General features: G+C 41.5%; 1 protein-coding gene across 1 annotated transcript in view; it reads right to left on the bottom strand.

The window, feature by feature from the left end:
• Positions 1–16787, bottom strand: part of ank1b (ankyrin 1, erythrocytic b) — a 65010-nt gene that overhangs the window by 18789 nt on the left and 29434 nt on the right. Inside the window, exons 2-25 of the mRNA XM_070850644.1 lie at positions 14865–14966; positions 11619–11717; positions 11030–11128; positions 10628–10726; positions 9963–10148; positions 9455–9553; positions 9173–9271; positions 8914–9012; positions 8223–8420; positions 7741–7839; positions 7424–7522; positions 6584–6682; positions 6103–6300; positions 5661–5759; positions 5341–5439; positions 4931–5128; positions 4664–4762; positions 4300–4398; positions 3632–3730; positions 2416–2508; positions 2119–2191; positions 1928–1948; positions 450–573; positions 229–292 (exon numbers count right to left, since the gene is read on the bottom strand). Coding sequence (XP_070706745.1) covers positions 229–292; positions 450–573; positions 1928–1948; positions 2119–2191; positions 2416–2508; positions 3632–3730; positions 4300–4398; positions 4664–4762; positions 4931–5128; positions 5341–5439; positions 5661–5759; positions 6103–6300; positions 6584–6682; positions 7424–7522; positions 7741–7839; positions 8223–8420; positions 8914–9012; positions 9173–9271; positions 9455–9553; positions 9963–10148; positions 10628–10726; positions 11030–11128; positions 11619–11717; positions 14865–14966 — 2643 coding nt within the window. The remainder of the gene's footprint in view (positions 1–228; positions 293–449; positions 574–1927; positions 1949–2118; positions 2192–2415; positions 2509–3631; positions 3731–4299; positions 4399–4663; positions 4763–4930; positions 5129–5340; positions 5440–5660; positions 5760–6102; positions 6301–6583; positions 6683–7423; positions 7523–7740; positions 7840–8222; positions 8421–8913; positions 9013–9172; positions 9272–9454; positions 9554–9962; positions 10149–10627; positions 10727–11029; positions 11129–11618; positions 11718–14864; positions 14967–16787) is intronic.

Below are 16787 nucleotides of genomic sequence, written 5' to 3'. Positions count from 1 at the left end.
CGAGAGACAAGAGAGAGACTGATGAGAAGAAAAAGGCAGAGAGTAAAACAGAAAAAGAGGAGACAATCTTATGGAAAATCAGGAGTCAGAGGAAGGAAGAGATTAAAATAAACGTCAGGGTACTTTTTAATATTTGACTCTCATTAATCAATATCTGTTTCAGTGGGATAAAGAAACACATGCTTATAAAATGCAATGCATCCTTTAAAAGTCATGAGTTAAGCCTACCTGATCCAGTAGTACAGTCTCTGGGGACACACAAGGGATCCTGGGAATCGCAGGAGAATATGGCCTGTAGGAAAGTAATGAATGTAATAACACGAGACAAGAGAAAACAGCTCAGGATCATTCTGCGAAACAAAATGTGACAAAACAATCAGCTGACAAACTGCAGACTCCCCATTTTCCAGACAAAACAAATGCAAAGACTTGAGTACACAGTGACTTACGTGGTACCCATGCCACCCTCAAAGTCTCGAAGGGTTTTCTTTGGGGAGAGGAAGTCATCATCCTGGTCCTTGAAGTCATCAAGCTTCAAATAGCGTGCTCCGTCCATCCCGAGCAACTCGTCTCCTGTGGGCAAAATGAAGAGGTGAGGAAGGTGGAGAACACGTCCAGAGGAAAAGAGTGGCAAAGAATAGGTTGCACACACAGAATTAAGAGAGAAAAGGACGAGACCAGGGGGAAACAGGGCAAAATGATGCTGATCTCAACTCTCAAGCTCTTCTCTGTAAGTTTCTTAAACCAAGTGAAAAAAATCCGCCAATGGACTTCACCCTAGTCCCCCAATGCATTTTGTTTTGCAATTTGTTTTATGAGTGACAGCATCTTGAATTATTTTTGATGTCTCCACTTCAATCAAAATAATGTCACTTGATTCAATTCTCGAAAGATGAAAGTAGCAATTGATACACCACCATCCTTCCCATCCCTTCACCTTCATGAGACCACAGAAAAAAATGACCACAAAGCAATCCCAGATATTTTAGTTTAAGCAATGGCCAAACCAACAACAACGAGAGCCAATGGAAACCAAAGGAGTGAAAGAAGAGGACTGGTAAGACAGTGAGTATTAACACAGTTTAGGACACTGCATGGACGGCAAACTGCAAGGCACCTGGTGACAGCTTTTTTTTTAGTGAGCATGCCCATTAAAGATGAAATCACATGTGGTGATGGTTGTTTCTGTGTAGGAGAAAATACCACGATTATTAAGGAGGAATGATACTGAAATAATAATCACAACAGGACAACAATAGTAAACTATAAACCACTTCACAAAACAGAGCTGCTTACAGACAATTAAACATTCAGTAGTATAAGCTGTAAAGAAGCGTAAAGAAAGAAAATACAAAATAAGTACGAGAGGAAGAAAATAAGAGTGAAAAATAAGGCTTGCATGTATTAATTGATTTAAAAATTATGTTGATTTCATTCTGAAATTCCTCAAAGCAGAGACATGACTGCATAAACAGCAAATGTGCATGTTGTTTGCAGGAGCGAGTCACAGCTGGGGCACAGCATGTGTGTAATTAGCTTATTGATCAATTAGGCTGGAAAAGGTAGGGGCACTTATTTTCAATTTGGAAAGGGGGCTGTTTGTGTTTTAAACACAGAAATACAGGTGCTGTGTCAATAATGAGTCCACGAACAGATGTGCACTGAACGCTGGTAAAAAGGAAAATGTTGTGAATACATGCTGATGAGAAACAGACACGTTTTTTAAATAAATCTCCGAGCGAGAGGAAGAGGAGAGAATAAAGACAAAGAAGATAAAGCCAGAGAAGAGCAAACAGGACTGGAGTCGGACGAACTGATCAGAAAGACAATTAGTGACACAGAGAAAATGAGAGAGTGCTTTTGCAATGAAGGCACAAGTTCACTAGCCACCGGACCGGACAAGGCAGAGATACACACACAATCCTACCTAACGTTAGCTGGGCAACCCCTACGAAACAAATGGAAAAAGGTGTTATAAACAGTCACATTCATATTCATATTCATGGTGGTACTTTGATGTGTACCTCCCATACAGTCGTCTTCTACCAAAACAGAGCTGAAAATTAATCATCAAAGCTGCACAGTTGATGTGTTTAATATAGTAAGTGTATAGCCTACCTTCATCCTCGGAAACGTCCAAAATCTCATCTACAGTCTCAGGAAAACTCATCCGATGCTTCTCTGTAGTGATCTGTGAGGAGCAGGAGGAGGTTGATTGAGAGATGTAAGGCAGAGAGAGGGGAAAGAACCAAATGGAAAGAACGGCGAGGAGAATAGATGGAAGTACTGAATTATTTTACAAGCGGACGAAGGAGCTGAACCTGATCAAGACAAGACAGTAATTTGCTGGTGTGTCGAGGCTACTTCTCTGCGTGTTGGTGTAACCATGTGCACCAAGTATGATGTGTTGCTCACCGCGGAGACAGACTCCTCGGTGACCAGTTTCAGCACATCAATGACAGAGATGTAACCCAGCCGCTTAGCAATACCCAGGGGAGACGTCCCATTCTGCACGGAGAAAGATGAGAAACATCACGCAAAACATTACCACAGATGTTTAATTTAAAAAAAAATATTTCTTTCTATAGAAAAAGAATTTATAAAAAAGTACACTTTCACAACTTCTGTTTTTCTTTCCAGATGATGTCATTATGTGATTAACCTTTTAATTGTTTGTCAGAAACAAAAGTCCTGCGTCAGACAGTTCCTGCATGCTTGTAGTTCTCAGACTGTGGTTGCCGCAAGATGTGTGCGTCCATGCCTCTTTGCACTCCCTGGGTAACATCTGTGACAGCTGGTTTACTCCCAGGGGAGCGGCGGTATACCAGAAACTGTCTTTCACAGCTGTTTGCACCTGGGCTGCGGATATACTGCTTCTGCAGCAGGTGAAAGTTTTGCTGAGGAATTCTTTGAGAGATGCTCCCAGGCAGAGGGGATTTCCTTGCTCCTCAAATGTAGCACCCCTCTGATTTTCTGTCTCGTTATAAGTTGGTCTTTATGATTTTTTTAATCTTGGTTGAATGTCATCATGAAATACTTTGCTCTGTTCTTGTACCGTTTTAGGACGGATGAGTCTGGTTGTTTGACTCCTGCATACAAAGTGCAACTAAATGTCATACCAGACCTTGTTCAGAAAACCTTTTGCATTGTCTGGACTTAGTGTTGCAGATTATTTGAGGGACTGCTGATCTTCAGGTGAATTGGAAGTGGAGTGGAAGTGTTGTTTCGTCTTTCCCCTCCCTTCTAAACTCTTTTACGCCTTTGAAAACATTAGTAGCTGAAATGAATTCAAGGTGCTGGTATTAAATTCTGAGAATGTCGTAGCTGCTAATACTGCAGGGATTACCTTTAGTTGTGCAGATATAGTTGTGCAGGCCATAAAACTGCCTCAAGACTGGATGTAGCTCAGTCTTCTTGTTGGACTTTATTTACTCGGTCAGAGTTAACTATTGTATAATGTATAGTTTATTGATTGTGAATCAAGCCATTTGAATCATGCTAGTAGGTATAATTAGAAAGTGATGCCTATAAAGTATTCTTTCACACAATCTATAGCATACGTTTAGTGTGCAGGTACGTAGGACATGCTCAGTGTTGAGAGGAAGACTATAACAGAGTTAGATATTCCTACCGAAGTAATCTCGTTGGGCTGAGCGCCGTGTTTCAACAACAAGGTGACAATGTCGGTATGGCCCTGCTGAGCTGCCTGGTGCAGAGGGGTGTAGCCCATCTGAAGAAGAGAAGAGGGAGGACGGTAAGACAGAAGAAGAGGCACAACAAAACATTTATTTCTATCTATGATGTCGGCGACTGAGCTTAACACCTGTGGTGCTCGAGCCAAACTAGTAATGTAAGTCTAATAACTAAACTAGTAATGGCTGGAGGTGTTGTGGTAAAGCTTCCTAGTAATAATACCAAACACCAAGCCACATATGTAAGTCATAATGCCAGACGAGGTGTCAGTTGCTACTTAAACCATGATCACTTGCCAAAGAAAGAAAATGAAGACCAGGTGGTGTGTCTATTATCAAATAATATTGAGTATTCTCTCAGACCTTAACCTTCCTATGGTGTTCAGGTCTGATGGACCTGTTTTCATTTCTTTACCAAGAGAAAAATGATGAATGATTAATTACTTTTTCAAACTCAGACTCATTGGCCTTGGGTCTGAATCTGAGTCTGAAAAAATGATTCATCGTATAATTTTCCTTTTGATAAAGAAATGAAAACGGATGAAACACCATACAAGAGTTAAAGTCATATCCATTCTATAGTACAAGTGAGATAGAGGTAGTTTACCCTTGTCTTGCTATTCACGTGAGCCTGCTGCTGCAGAAGGAACTTCACCATCTTGATGTTGCCATAGTGACAGGCCACATGAAGGGGTGTGTAGCCCATCTGAGACAGGCAGAAAGAGAGACATTTGGCCGTTGTTCAGCAGCTTCATTAATTCCTCCTTATAGACAGCTTGGATCTTGTGTAAACACGAGTAAACTGTCACAAACACGAGCAGTAAGGCAGCAAATGTTAAACAAGCCGAGGAATGATTACGCATGCATTTGATAGATAACCTACTTTCAGAAAATACAGTTTCATGTTGTCTTATAGATATTTAATAGACTTGTGTGTCATCTTTTACATCATCTCAGGTGGTCTATCTTACCCGCGAAGCAGCGTAAACAGAGGCTCCTTGTTTGACCAATGTGTCGGCAATTCCCACATGACCTTCCTGGCCCACAAGATGGAGAGGGGTCAATCCATTCTAAAAGATGGAGAGAATCAACAGGAAAGATGTCTTTTCATTGTATATTTATTTTGTTGGATATTATATAGTCTACAAAGCATACAACGATTTTTCCAAAAGTATTGACTTAATTTTTGAAGGTGAAAAGCTACATCAATCAATTTTCACTCCATTCTAATATCAAACCTTGTTTCCTAGATTTACGTTGGCCTGCTTGGAGATGAGCAGGGCCACCATGTCAGGCCGCCCCTCCTGTGAGGCCAGGTGGAGGGGCGTGATGCCTTGGAGGGACTCGGCATTGGGTGTTGCCCCATTCTGCAGCAGACAACTGGCCACTTCCATCTGGTTCTGCTTGGCTGCTATGTGCAGAGGAGTGTAGCCATTCTGTGGGGAGAAACAAAGACGTGCAGAGTGGATCTCTTTCTTAACACTGTTCACGCTCTAATTTTAGATCAAAACTTGAACGCTGTCACGAGAGAGTGCTTCAGAGTGCACAGATTGTCACTGTATGTTTAACTTTGACATGCTCATGTTTTGGTCATGCTGCACAGGCCTGCCTGTGCGAGTATGTGCACACGCATATGTGAGCATCTTACTCGAGCAGTGCTGTGTGCAGATCCTCCCTTGCTGACCAGGAGTTTAACAACATCCAGGTTGTTGTGATGGACGGCCACATGAAGGGGTGTCAGACCGTTCTGTTAAACACACACACACACACACACACACACACACATGTACACATATAAAAATACACACACGTACAAAAACACACAGAAACATGTATATATGAAACACGTACTATGACACTCCATCAATCAGCTGATATCTCAAAATCATCAAGCTGTCAGGTTGCATTGCTCTTCACCGCCTTGTAAAAAGTGTTTTCGTGGACTTCAGGGATCACAGATTGTCTCACCTTCCCAGCTGCATTTGGGTTGGCTCCTCTCTCCAGAAGGAGCTCAGCCACGTCCACCTTCCCATATTTAGAGGCCACGTGGAGGGGAGTGAAGCCTTTCTGCTCAACAGAAAAACAGAGACAGGGTAGTTTCCTCATTAATTCTCATGTAGTTCAGAAAATATGCACTTTAATATAGAACATCAGTAAAACTGAGAACAAGGATGAGGAGGAACATGACAGAAATTAGATACAATTAACCATAAAATAAACCAGGAAATGACTACTGATGCATCTGCACTAGACAGAGGTTACAGGAAGTACGGTCTCTAAGCATATAGTCCATGTTTGCCTTTAAATAGAGACGTGCGTGAAGTGGACCAGTTCAGGCTGAAATATTCTTTCAGTAATTGAGCATTAATGCAGATGCAACCATTTTCTCCTGCCATGGACTCTCCTCTACCTTTGTCATCTTGATCTGCTGCGCCCCAGCATCCAACAAAATTCGAATGGTGTGGACATGTCCTTCACGTGCAGAGATGTGTAAGGGCGTGTGGCCTGCAGTTGTAGCCGAGTCGGGGTTGGCCTTGTGCTCAAGGAGCAGCTTGACAAGCTCCTTGTGGCCCATGCGGGCTGCACAGTGTAAGGGTGTCTGATCATCCTGGAAACAGGGAGAAAAGGGTTGATTCATGTGTTAAACAGGAAAACCCATATCATTAAGACCCATCTGATGTATGCTAACTAATAATAATGATAATAATGATATTGATAAGAATAATAACTTGGATTTGGATAGCGCCTTTCAAGAAACCCAAGGAGCCACATGAGATGGTATTCATGAAACAATTCTTGCAGTTTAAAAGACAGAAATGACCTTTTCAAAAAATACTGAATGGCAGCTACAGATATGAACACACAGCAGTGTGTGTTTACACGGCTCATACCTTGGCCTTGGCGTCCACTTGTGCTGCGTTCTGCAGCAGGAACTGAGCAACCTCACAGTGTCCTGCTCTGGAGGCCATGTGGAGGGGGGTCTCCACTTTCTGGTGTAGATAAAAACAGGCAACCAGTCGGAATGAGAATGAGAATCAGAATCAGAATGAGAATCAGAATCAGAATCAGAACAGGCTGCACACGCTGTCAGCACATGCACACTAATGATCACTCAAGTTACAAAGAGTAATAGCACACAACTTGTATGTATTAACAGAGATTTTCAATTCATTCATCACTTACTAAACACTGTATTGCTGAACAGTGGCAGGGTCAATGTGTAAATCGTGTATTTCTGGGTACATTCTAGTCCATATAGAAGAACCAGATTTGTTATTTCTTTCATTTATCCACTATTTTTTGACCATGTGTTTTTAAATAAAAAAAACCAACAACGTTTAATTAAATCCACCTTGTTCATATCAGTGTCCGTGCTTCAGACCAGTCTATTGATTTCAGTAATTTAAAAACAATTTGTACTCATTCAGCAATATCCCTTTTAACAGCACTGGCTTTCACTGCGGGAACAGACACTTAATCCATCTATGGCTAATTGTTAAATGTCTGACCTACGAAATTAATCTTCTCACGTAATTAATTACTGAGTTCAGGGTGGAATTCACTCTCTTACAAAATTCAAACACAGACGGAGGTAACTTTTTGTGGAACATATGAACCTGAATTATGTAAGAAAAGACCAAAAATATCAATTCATTCAACGGGCAATGTGATTTAAAAGAAAAAAGAATTAAAGAAGGTTCAGTTTTGGGGTAAAAAAAAGAGGTGCTCACCACATTGGAAGCATTAGGTGAAGCTCCTCTCTGGAGCAGGTTCTTTACGATGTTTAGATGGCCCATGAATGATGCTACATGAAGAGGAGTGAGACCAGACTGCACACAAAGAAACAGAAGGTCGTCATATTACACAGCTCATCAAGGATCAATATCAACACATTACAGAGAAGTCAGTCATGTAAGAAACAGTAAACACAAACACAAAATGCACAAAAGACAAAAGACAAGGGCAGCTTTGGGTGGAAACTTTTCATTATAAGAGTGGATATTTTTTTCCTTTTCAGACTCTGCCCCTGGTGGTCACATCATCTCACCTCTGTGACAGCTTCTAGGGAAGCAGAGTGCTTCAGCAGCAGGTCCATGGACCGCATGTGGTTCTTCTTGCAAGCGATGTGGAGAGGTGTGAAGCCATTCTGGAAACAGAGAGTAAACAGCTCACAACTAGGCTGCATGTGTGCCCAGTCCTGAAGCCAGAGCTTTGTCTAATGCAGATTGTTTTTTTTTTAAAAGCATTACTTTAATAAAGAAAACTATCCTTTTAAGTTTTTGTATGTCTTTAGTTAATTAGGAATAACTGAATAAGTGCACATGCTCCTTCGCTCTGAGTAACATGAATGCAAAATAACAAGTTGGATAAGTAACCACCTGTAAAAGTAACTTAACTTAATAAACTATAACTGCATTTGTTTCCTCTCAGCTTGAAGACAATAACAGACATGAGACAGTCACTATGACCCTCTAGATTGATTTACACTTATCGTATTTGAAAAGAACAACAAAACAAATGAAAACCTACCAGAGCACGTGCGTTGGCTTTGGCCCCCTTGTCCAGTAGGACTTTGGCCATCCGATGGTGACCACAGTGGGCTGCTACATGAAGAGGGGTTAAATGGTCCAGCGTGATATCATCGATCTCAGCGTTGTACTGCAGTAGCTGCCTGACGCAGTCCATGTGATCCCCCTGAGCTGCCATGTGGATGGGGGACAGACCATTCTGTAAGAGACGTAGAATGGGACACAGACAGAGGGAGGAAAGGTCGGTAAGATTCAGTTTCTTGTGTTCAGGGAAGCAGGAGTCGTTAAAGGGGATATAATCAGCACATTGTGCTAAAAATACTTTCAGATAATACAACTGGCAAGGAATCTTGTGGCAATAATATCTGCTGACTATGCACAAAGCTGATGAGACTCAGATCTAAGTTGCTCCATAAACGGACCAATGTGTCAAAGCAGGGTGAAAAGCTTTACGTTTCTAAATTGCTGGTTTAAATGCTTATTTTCTGATGGCCCTGTTTTATAACCATAAGTGATAGTTGACAATGGAATCTCAATAGACAACAGACAAATGACAGATTCACAACCAGTACTTAGCAGTATGTACCCTGATGATTAACCCCTGGTGATCACTGCTGATTACACAGCTTCCAGTGATACCGATGACTAAAACACACCCACAGTCATTGCAGTATTTCTTTTAATTCATCCACCTTGGTTTTAGCCTGGATGGGAGCACCGTGTTCCAGCAGGATCTCAATAATCCGAACGTGGCCATTCCTGGCCGCACAGTGGAGGGGAGTCAGTTCATCCTACAAAGAGACGAGTTAAGAAAAAGAGAGAGTTTAACAACATAAGAACAGAGCTAATCGTCAGGGAGGAAGACAGATGGAGTAACTAGATATTGGGAAGGCATTAAGCATTCACATGTGACAAAATGCCAGAGCAGAGTGGAGCTGAACAGTACACAACCTTAGTTTTGGCATCAATCTGTGCTCCTCTGTCCAGCAGTAGTCTGACCATCATCACGTTGCCCCTCCGGGCGGCTATATGAAGGGGCGTGATGCCATTCTAGAGAGGGAAGGGAAAGACATGAGGAAGTATTAATACATATGTTTGTAATCCACTCTCCAGATTACTCCTGAAATTTGACAAAACAAAAGCATGAAGGTGACTGCTCTACCAGAACTGTTAAGACTGCTGTATCCTCTGTAACACACACTACGATGTGCACTACAGCTGAGACACACTGACCTTGGGGGTGAAGTTTACATTGGCTCCTCTGTTCAGCAGCAGCTGGGCTACGCTCATATTCTCATAGTGGGCTGCAATATGGAGAGGTGTGAAACCAGTCTACAGAGAAAGAGACACGATGGGTGAGTGTGAGAATTAAAGTGCAAATAAAGATAATTCCAATCTATTTATATCACTATTAAAAAACAAGGTTACAGCAAGGTGCATGACACTGACTAAATATCAATTTGGGACACACAGTTTGAAAGAACAGTTAGACAACAGTCCATAAGTTTTTATATCAGTGTGTTTTGACAATTATTTTTCCGATAAACAGTTTGTTTGATTGTGATTTGAGTAAAGAAAAGCAACAGCACCTAACTGTTACTGTAATACTTAAGTATTTACTTGGAGAATTGAATTGTATTTCTATTATTCTATTTTTCGTGCAATGTATTTGTGCCTTTACTCGTCATAATACATCAAGTCAACCACTATGCCAAGACACAAAATGTCAGGAGGCGTATACCTTGCTGAGAACATCAGCGTTGGGGTCGTTCTGCAGGAGCACTGCGGCGGTGCGCGTGTCGTCGTTCCGTGCAGCGATGTGCAGCGCAGGGAGGCGGACTTTCCCTTTGGTGCCATAGTTGATGAGCAGCGCCACAACGTTTTCATGACCCTGCTGGAGGGCTACTGCCAGGGGAGTGAAGCCATCCTGAGAGAGACACAGGGACAGAATGAAAGAGATGGAGAGATGGCAGAAAGAGTTGAGGAGGTAGGCAGGTCAATATGAGGCAAGAACAAAAAAGGAATGGAGAAGAGGGACAAAGCGACTTTGACACTGTGTAACATTAGATGCTATGAGCAGACACAGTGAGAGATAGAATATCCCTTTGATACATAACAAACAGAGGCATGTGGTGACCTAGAAACGGACCTTGTGTCCATCAGAGAAACTATAATGTTTGTTTTAAGAAAATACGATTTTAGCACTTTGAGCAAAATTGGGATTTTGTTTTACAATATACAGTAACACATTCTCACCCACCTGATAGAGCATATTGTGCCCTCTGTTCACAGTACATTGGAGAAACAGTGTCCAACAGTATCTTTCATGCAATGTGTAATTACCAGTAAGGCTGCTCTGACCTCAGACAAACTCACAGTCAAACTTTGAGTAGACATGTACTGTACCTCTGTTGGGAGACTCTGATTGGCACCATTTTCGAGCAGGAACTTGACCACCTCTAAGTGATTCTCCTGTGCCGCCATGTACAGAGGACTGAACCCTTTCTGTTTGGGCACAAATGGATTATGTATAGTGACATACACCCAGAACACAATAAACACATTATAGATACTGTAGGTCAAAATGTGGACTACTAATTTTCTTACACACCATTTTTTTTTTGGTATTTTTGCTTTATTGGACAGTGACATTAGTGAGAAACAGGAAAGGCAGGGGAGAGAGAGGAGACGACATGCAGCAAACGGCCCGGGTCGGATTCAAACCCGGGCTGCTGCACGCTCTAATAGGGCCGTCCTGATACGTGGACGACTCTCAGGCTCTCGTGCACACAGATAGCAGGGACTCACATGTGACTGGGCGTTAACGTTGGCACCATAGTTGACGAGCTCGGCCACCACTTTCTCCTGCCCTGCCAGCGCTGCAATGTGGAGGGCGGTGTTCCCTTTCTGGAGGTCACACATGCATAGACACACACACACACACAGAGAAGGAGAAGGAGGAGTAAGGAGAGGTAAATTAGAATGAATGAAAGGAAAATGACTGCAACCTATGGCATCGATCTCTACACTGAAATATATCTAATGTACTGTATTTATCCAGAGTGATAGAAAGATAAAAACTGTGATGATGAAAGCAGAACAATTGAATTACAATTTGCATTTTTAGGCATTTTAGGCATTTAGGCACTCAAAAGACTTTCTTACTGCTGACAAGAGGCTCATTAGTAATGGCATACACTAGTGTTTGTGGTGACATGTATGTCGTTTAGCTCATCAATACTTGCTGCAGTGGTTTCTATAAATCATGCTGGATTAGCAGGGATTTAAGATGAAGCTAAGAAAGGTGCTGGGAAGGTGTGACACTTAAAACAATGTGCTTTATTCATTTCAGGTCACGCTATTTTAGATTAGTAAGCATACAGACAGAAGAAAGTACCTTGGTGGTGGCTTCCAGTTCAATACCGGAGTGTAGTAGCTCCAGGACCATTTTAACGTGACCTTCTTTAGAGGCCAGGTGTAACCCGTTGAGACCATTCTAAAGGAGAAAACAGGGAGATTGAGTCACTTTAGAGTTACAATAAACATATAAACATACCATACAATATACTCTGAAAAGCTATTGGACATACAGATTTTAGTATTTATAGTAATAAACTATTGACCTTTTGATGAACACTGGATTATCTGTATTCTAAACTACAATAATAGTTTAATAATCCTGTTAATAAACAGTGTAATAATACATACACACACGCAAAGCAACATATTCCACCCTCGTGAATCAATTACTGGAGCAGATCTGTGCAAAGATGGCTCAGACATCTCTACATATCCATGCTGACCCCACCTTTGGCCTCGTCCTCTCCCTGACCTTGGTCAGTGTGGTCTTAAACACATAACGTGCTATTAGTGCAGTGGTCTGACTGTAATGTGTGTGACTTCTGCTGTTGAACATGGTCAAGCTCCCAGGTTCATATTCCATCTGTTTCAAATGAAAGCACCTTAGCGATTGAAATTTAGGAAGGATGAGAGAAAGGAGCTCGCTCTATCCTTCAGTCTCACGCCCCTGTGAGCACCGCAACATATGCCCATGTTCTCCAGCTGTGCAGAGCATCACTCGTATAGTTACTGTATCTCTAAAAATATCTGGTAAACCCACAACGACAGCTCAGTTCTGACTAAATCAGCAACTTAATGAGACTGATGTGGAAGGAGGAGAGTTGGCAGATGCTGGCTTTGGCTCAACACCGTCTTTTTTTGTCTGTCTGTCTGACTTGTTTGCCTGTATGTAGTTGCCGTAACCAGTCTAACCACCAGGAGTCTCCACTGTCCACACTGCTCTCAGGTTTCCCATCACACTGCGGTGTCACTCAACTCCAACGGGCAACACAGGGCATGCGCAGAGTGATGGGAAACAAAGCGTGTATCAGTGACAGTTTCACACACTTTTAAATGTAGTGTGTGAATGTCTGCTGTGTGCAGATGGGAATAAAGCAAAGACACAGAGAGAACAAGTTTTGTTTTAAACGCAGAAACAACACCTTCAATGCTCATTAACACCCTTTCCACGCCTACAACGTACAAAAACCTGCATTTGTGAATATGTATGTACTTATGCATACACAGTCACAGATAATAGCACAGCGGAAGCAGGTGGTGAGACACCTTGATAAAGAGAGGGAGAGAGAACCACCAAGAGCCTGCAAGGCTGTGGCTACAGCAAGGACAGGTTATCGCTACAGAATCACATAAATCACATGTAAAGATACCGTCTCTGCCCTCAGTACCCAGTAAAAACCACCAATATAAGAAAATACAAAAGAAGATAGAAAGGACTGGAGACTGGAGAACTGCATTTAGGGCCTTTACAAATATAATTGATCTCATGGTTGTGGGTATGAAATGCAATTACTGCAGATCATATCAATAGTAATTATTTAGTTGATTACAATCTTAATACAAAGTACAAAGATGTTAACGACCCTTGAGCATTGTGCAAAAAGTACATTTCCTCTCATTTCAATACTCATACATCTTCTGTATCTCATCTTCTGTCTCTCTCTCTCTTTTTTTCTGTGTGTGTGTGTGTGTGTGTGTGCTGTTCGCATCAACAGCACGTCACAGATTGACGGAGTTGGGTGATCACTATCCATCCTCCTCTTGCTGGCAATGTTTTGTCTGTATATAAAAGCACTTGTTCCTTCATTCACCCGACATCACCGTCACTCCACAGCTCTTCTTAACACGACTGGTGTGTGTGTGTGTGTGTGTCCTAACCACGCACATTCACATTCACACATTCACACTAAAGATACCTAAAGCCGCCTGAATGTGTTGAGTTACAGTCGTGATGCAACAAGGTGTAAGAGAGCAGACAGTAGGGGTGAAGATTGAGGGAACTATAATCTAATGTACTTAATTATTGATGCACACCACTTTACACAAAGACAGAGACAATCAGGAGGTCTAGGAGTCGTGAATTTTTAATTTTTTGTCTTTTATTTTACTCTTTTTGCTGATGCTGCAGAACTGAATCCCATGGAGAATATAGCGACATGATGTGGTGCATTCTAAAGACTAAGACCATGTTTGTGCAGGTTGTTCTTTCTCAGGTATCGGTCTACTTCATACATCCTCCGCCTGAGGGAAAGCCTTTTACTTTCCCAGTCACGTAGGAAAGGGCTACACTCTCTCCCAAGCATTTTTGCAAGTGGCAAATGTCTGTGTGTTTACTTACAACTAAAATCATTCATTCCATGCTGATGAGTTCCCCTGGCAGACAGAACAAGCCAATTTGAACTGATGTCAAAATCTCTTCCAGAAATACTGAGCATCACCTGTTGCTCTATAATACTGATCTGACAACAGGTAGCCTCCACTGATATATATATATCACCAGAATGTGGCATCTCTCATGGTGCAATATTTCATGCTCAGAACAAAAAGTAGCCCGAAGGTGCTGAGAAAGGGGACCAGTGCAATCAGACAAAACTCTTTACTTTCCTCTGTGCTGCCCTGGGCGGGAATGAATAAATTGGTGGGTGGTTTCGGGATAATAACTTAAACAGTGTAATGAATTTCCACCCTTCTAAAGTGTAGATATATAAAATCATCACCTCACCGCGCCAGTGGAAATTTCTCCTGAGGAACATTAACAACCCAAGCAACAAAGTTCTCTTGGTTTGCTGTTATTTTGTACATCAGTTTTTGCAGAGCTCTTTCATTATTAACTACATACTCACCATTTAGTCACTTCAATGGCTAAACTGGTTAAAAGTGTGTAACAGTGAGGGTTCATTTACTTGTGAGGAGAACAGATTATCATTCATGTAGAATTTTCTCTGTTAGTGCTTTAAGTTTTCACTTGTTCCGGAAAGGATTTCAACTCATATACCCAAAGACATTAACATTAGAAAAAAGAACATGATCAGGACTATGCACTTTCAAAATGAGTTTAAATGTTTCATATTCAAGAAAACAAAAAGTAATTTTGGATTAACGTTGGTCAAGTACTCTTGTGTAGGCAGCTATTTTTGTTAACCAGTATGAATACTACATAAACATTGTAATTGATCTTGATATGAGCCATGATTTAATTTGCTGCTTTGCTAATTAAAGTCTGTGGGTGGCATCTTTTTTTTTTTTACCCCCACTAACACACAAACACATGAAACAATCTTACTTGATTAGCTATGTTGATGTCTATTCCATTTTTGATGTGATCCAGAGCCTTGTCCAGGTTCCCCGAGCGGGCTGCACGCAGAAAACTGGTGGCTGCATCGGCCTGAAATGAACAGAGAGGAGGACGTGAGTGCAGATCAACACTATTTTTCTGAGCACGTAAAAATTCAAGATGTAATAAAGATACTTTTCATAGCAAAACACATTCACCACTCATCAACCTTCAACAGCTACACAATAAAGACAAGAGAAGACATTTACTTCAACATGAAAAGATTAGAAACGTACACAAAGGCCATAAATATGCACAAACAGTAGCTGCTCAAGTCCTTGAAATCAGGATGCAGTTGTACTAAAAGCCCCAATCAGGTTACACATCTAAACCTATTACAATCATATAACAGTCACTTTAAGGCAAGACACAAAGCTACATGCAGGAAATGTGATACTACAATCATCGGCTCTCCTGCCCTCCACGAGAGGCTCAAAATGTCAGAGTCCTTACAGTTGAGCTCTGCCCACACTGTGAGTTTGGCAGGCATTCATAGCCAGGCACACTCCGGTACGAGCTCCCTGTCTGCCCGTCTGATCTCAGAGGAAAGCTCCTGTGGTTTGAGTCTCAGTGTGTGTCAGTGTTTGTACGCCCACCTCTGAATTCATTCATCAGCCAATAGTGCATATGGCTGACCTACACAATGAGATGCTTCCAATGCCCTGAAGAGAAAATACTACATAATGTATCGTACTGTACTCTTGACCCTCTCCCCGTCCCCTGCAGAACGATGTATCTGTTTGTTCTGTTATTGTCAAGAGGTGTAATTACACAGACATGTTTTTTTTCTTCTCTCCTCACATCTCTTTATCTGTGCCGATGCATCAGGAGCCAATGTCCTTCATTTCTGTGAACGGTGGACTGCATTAGATTTTATCGAGGAAACAAGTACGATCATTTGGTCTTCTGACAGCCTCTTCCCTGTCAACTTACAAGTCCTACTTTCCCTCAGGAAAATAATGGCAAATAAATTGGAAACATCGTGTTTTTTCCATTAAACCACTATAACCACTATAGAAATGTATAAAATGTATATTTCCTACAGTTCTTTTCTGGGGTCGGTATAAAGATGAATCAAAAGCTTGGAGATTCACTAACAGCAATTTGTTGAAAACTGACTTACAGAGGTATATTTACCTACTCTGCAAATACTATACAAATATTTGACAGCAAATATTTAATATTAATAGTATCCTGTGAGACAGACGTTCTCATCTTGCAGCACACCACTAAGTGTCACTGTGATCTATTCACTGTCTCATCAGTGGACTTCAGTCAATGTCACTGACAGGACAGGAGTATGCATTAGGTGTTCCCTATGAGTAGTTTATATTTAGAAAACTAGTAGGCCTATGTATTAAGTTATTTTGTACAAAGTCTCAGTTTCTGTGTCTGGTCTGACTTCCATCCTACAGCCTAAAGCCATTTCAGATTTCAGAGTGAACTATGTTTCGCCTTTTCAAAGCCACGATGTACTGATGATGTATACAGTATTACTGATCATAGAGAGAGTACAAAGCATCATACTCTGTACACAATCAGTACAACAGTACGCAAGCAAGGACATCTACCAGAGGAAAAAATATACTGACACAGCCGATATTGTTGGTGTCTGTTATTGTGCGGATGGTCCAACTGCATAGAGGTAGTGAGAATACTGTCTTTGGTCAAACCACCAGATAAGATCATGGTTGAAAGTAACAAAGACCAAAAGCAGGCCTTGCACAGCTTAGTCAGCGTCAACCTCTGCACTTTGTCAGGGGAAATTAAGACACTGCAGCTTGTGTAATAATAATTAAGACACGTAGCCTCAGTTTTATGAAAGTTCGTGACAGAATGCTTGCGGCACATGGAGGCGTATACTGAGTGTGA

This window comes from Pempheris klunzingeri, chromosome 19 (assembly GCF_042242105.1).
Source record: "Pempheris klunzingeri isolate RE-2024b chromosome 19, fPemKlu1.hap1, whole genome shotgun sequence".
NCBI classification, from domain to species: Eukaryota; Metazoa; Chordata; class Actinopteri; order Acropomatiformes; family Pempheridae; genus Pempheris; species Pempheris klunzingeri.
Note: the sequence above shows the minus strand (reverse complement) of the source record. Positions and strands in the feature narration are given on the sequence as shown.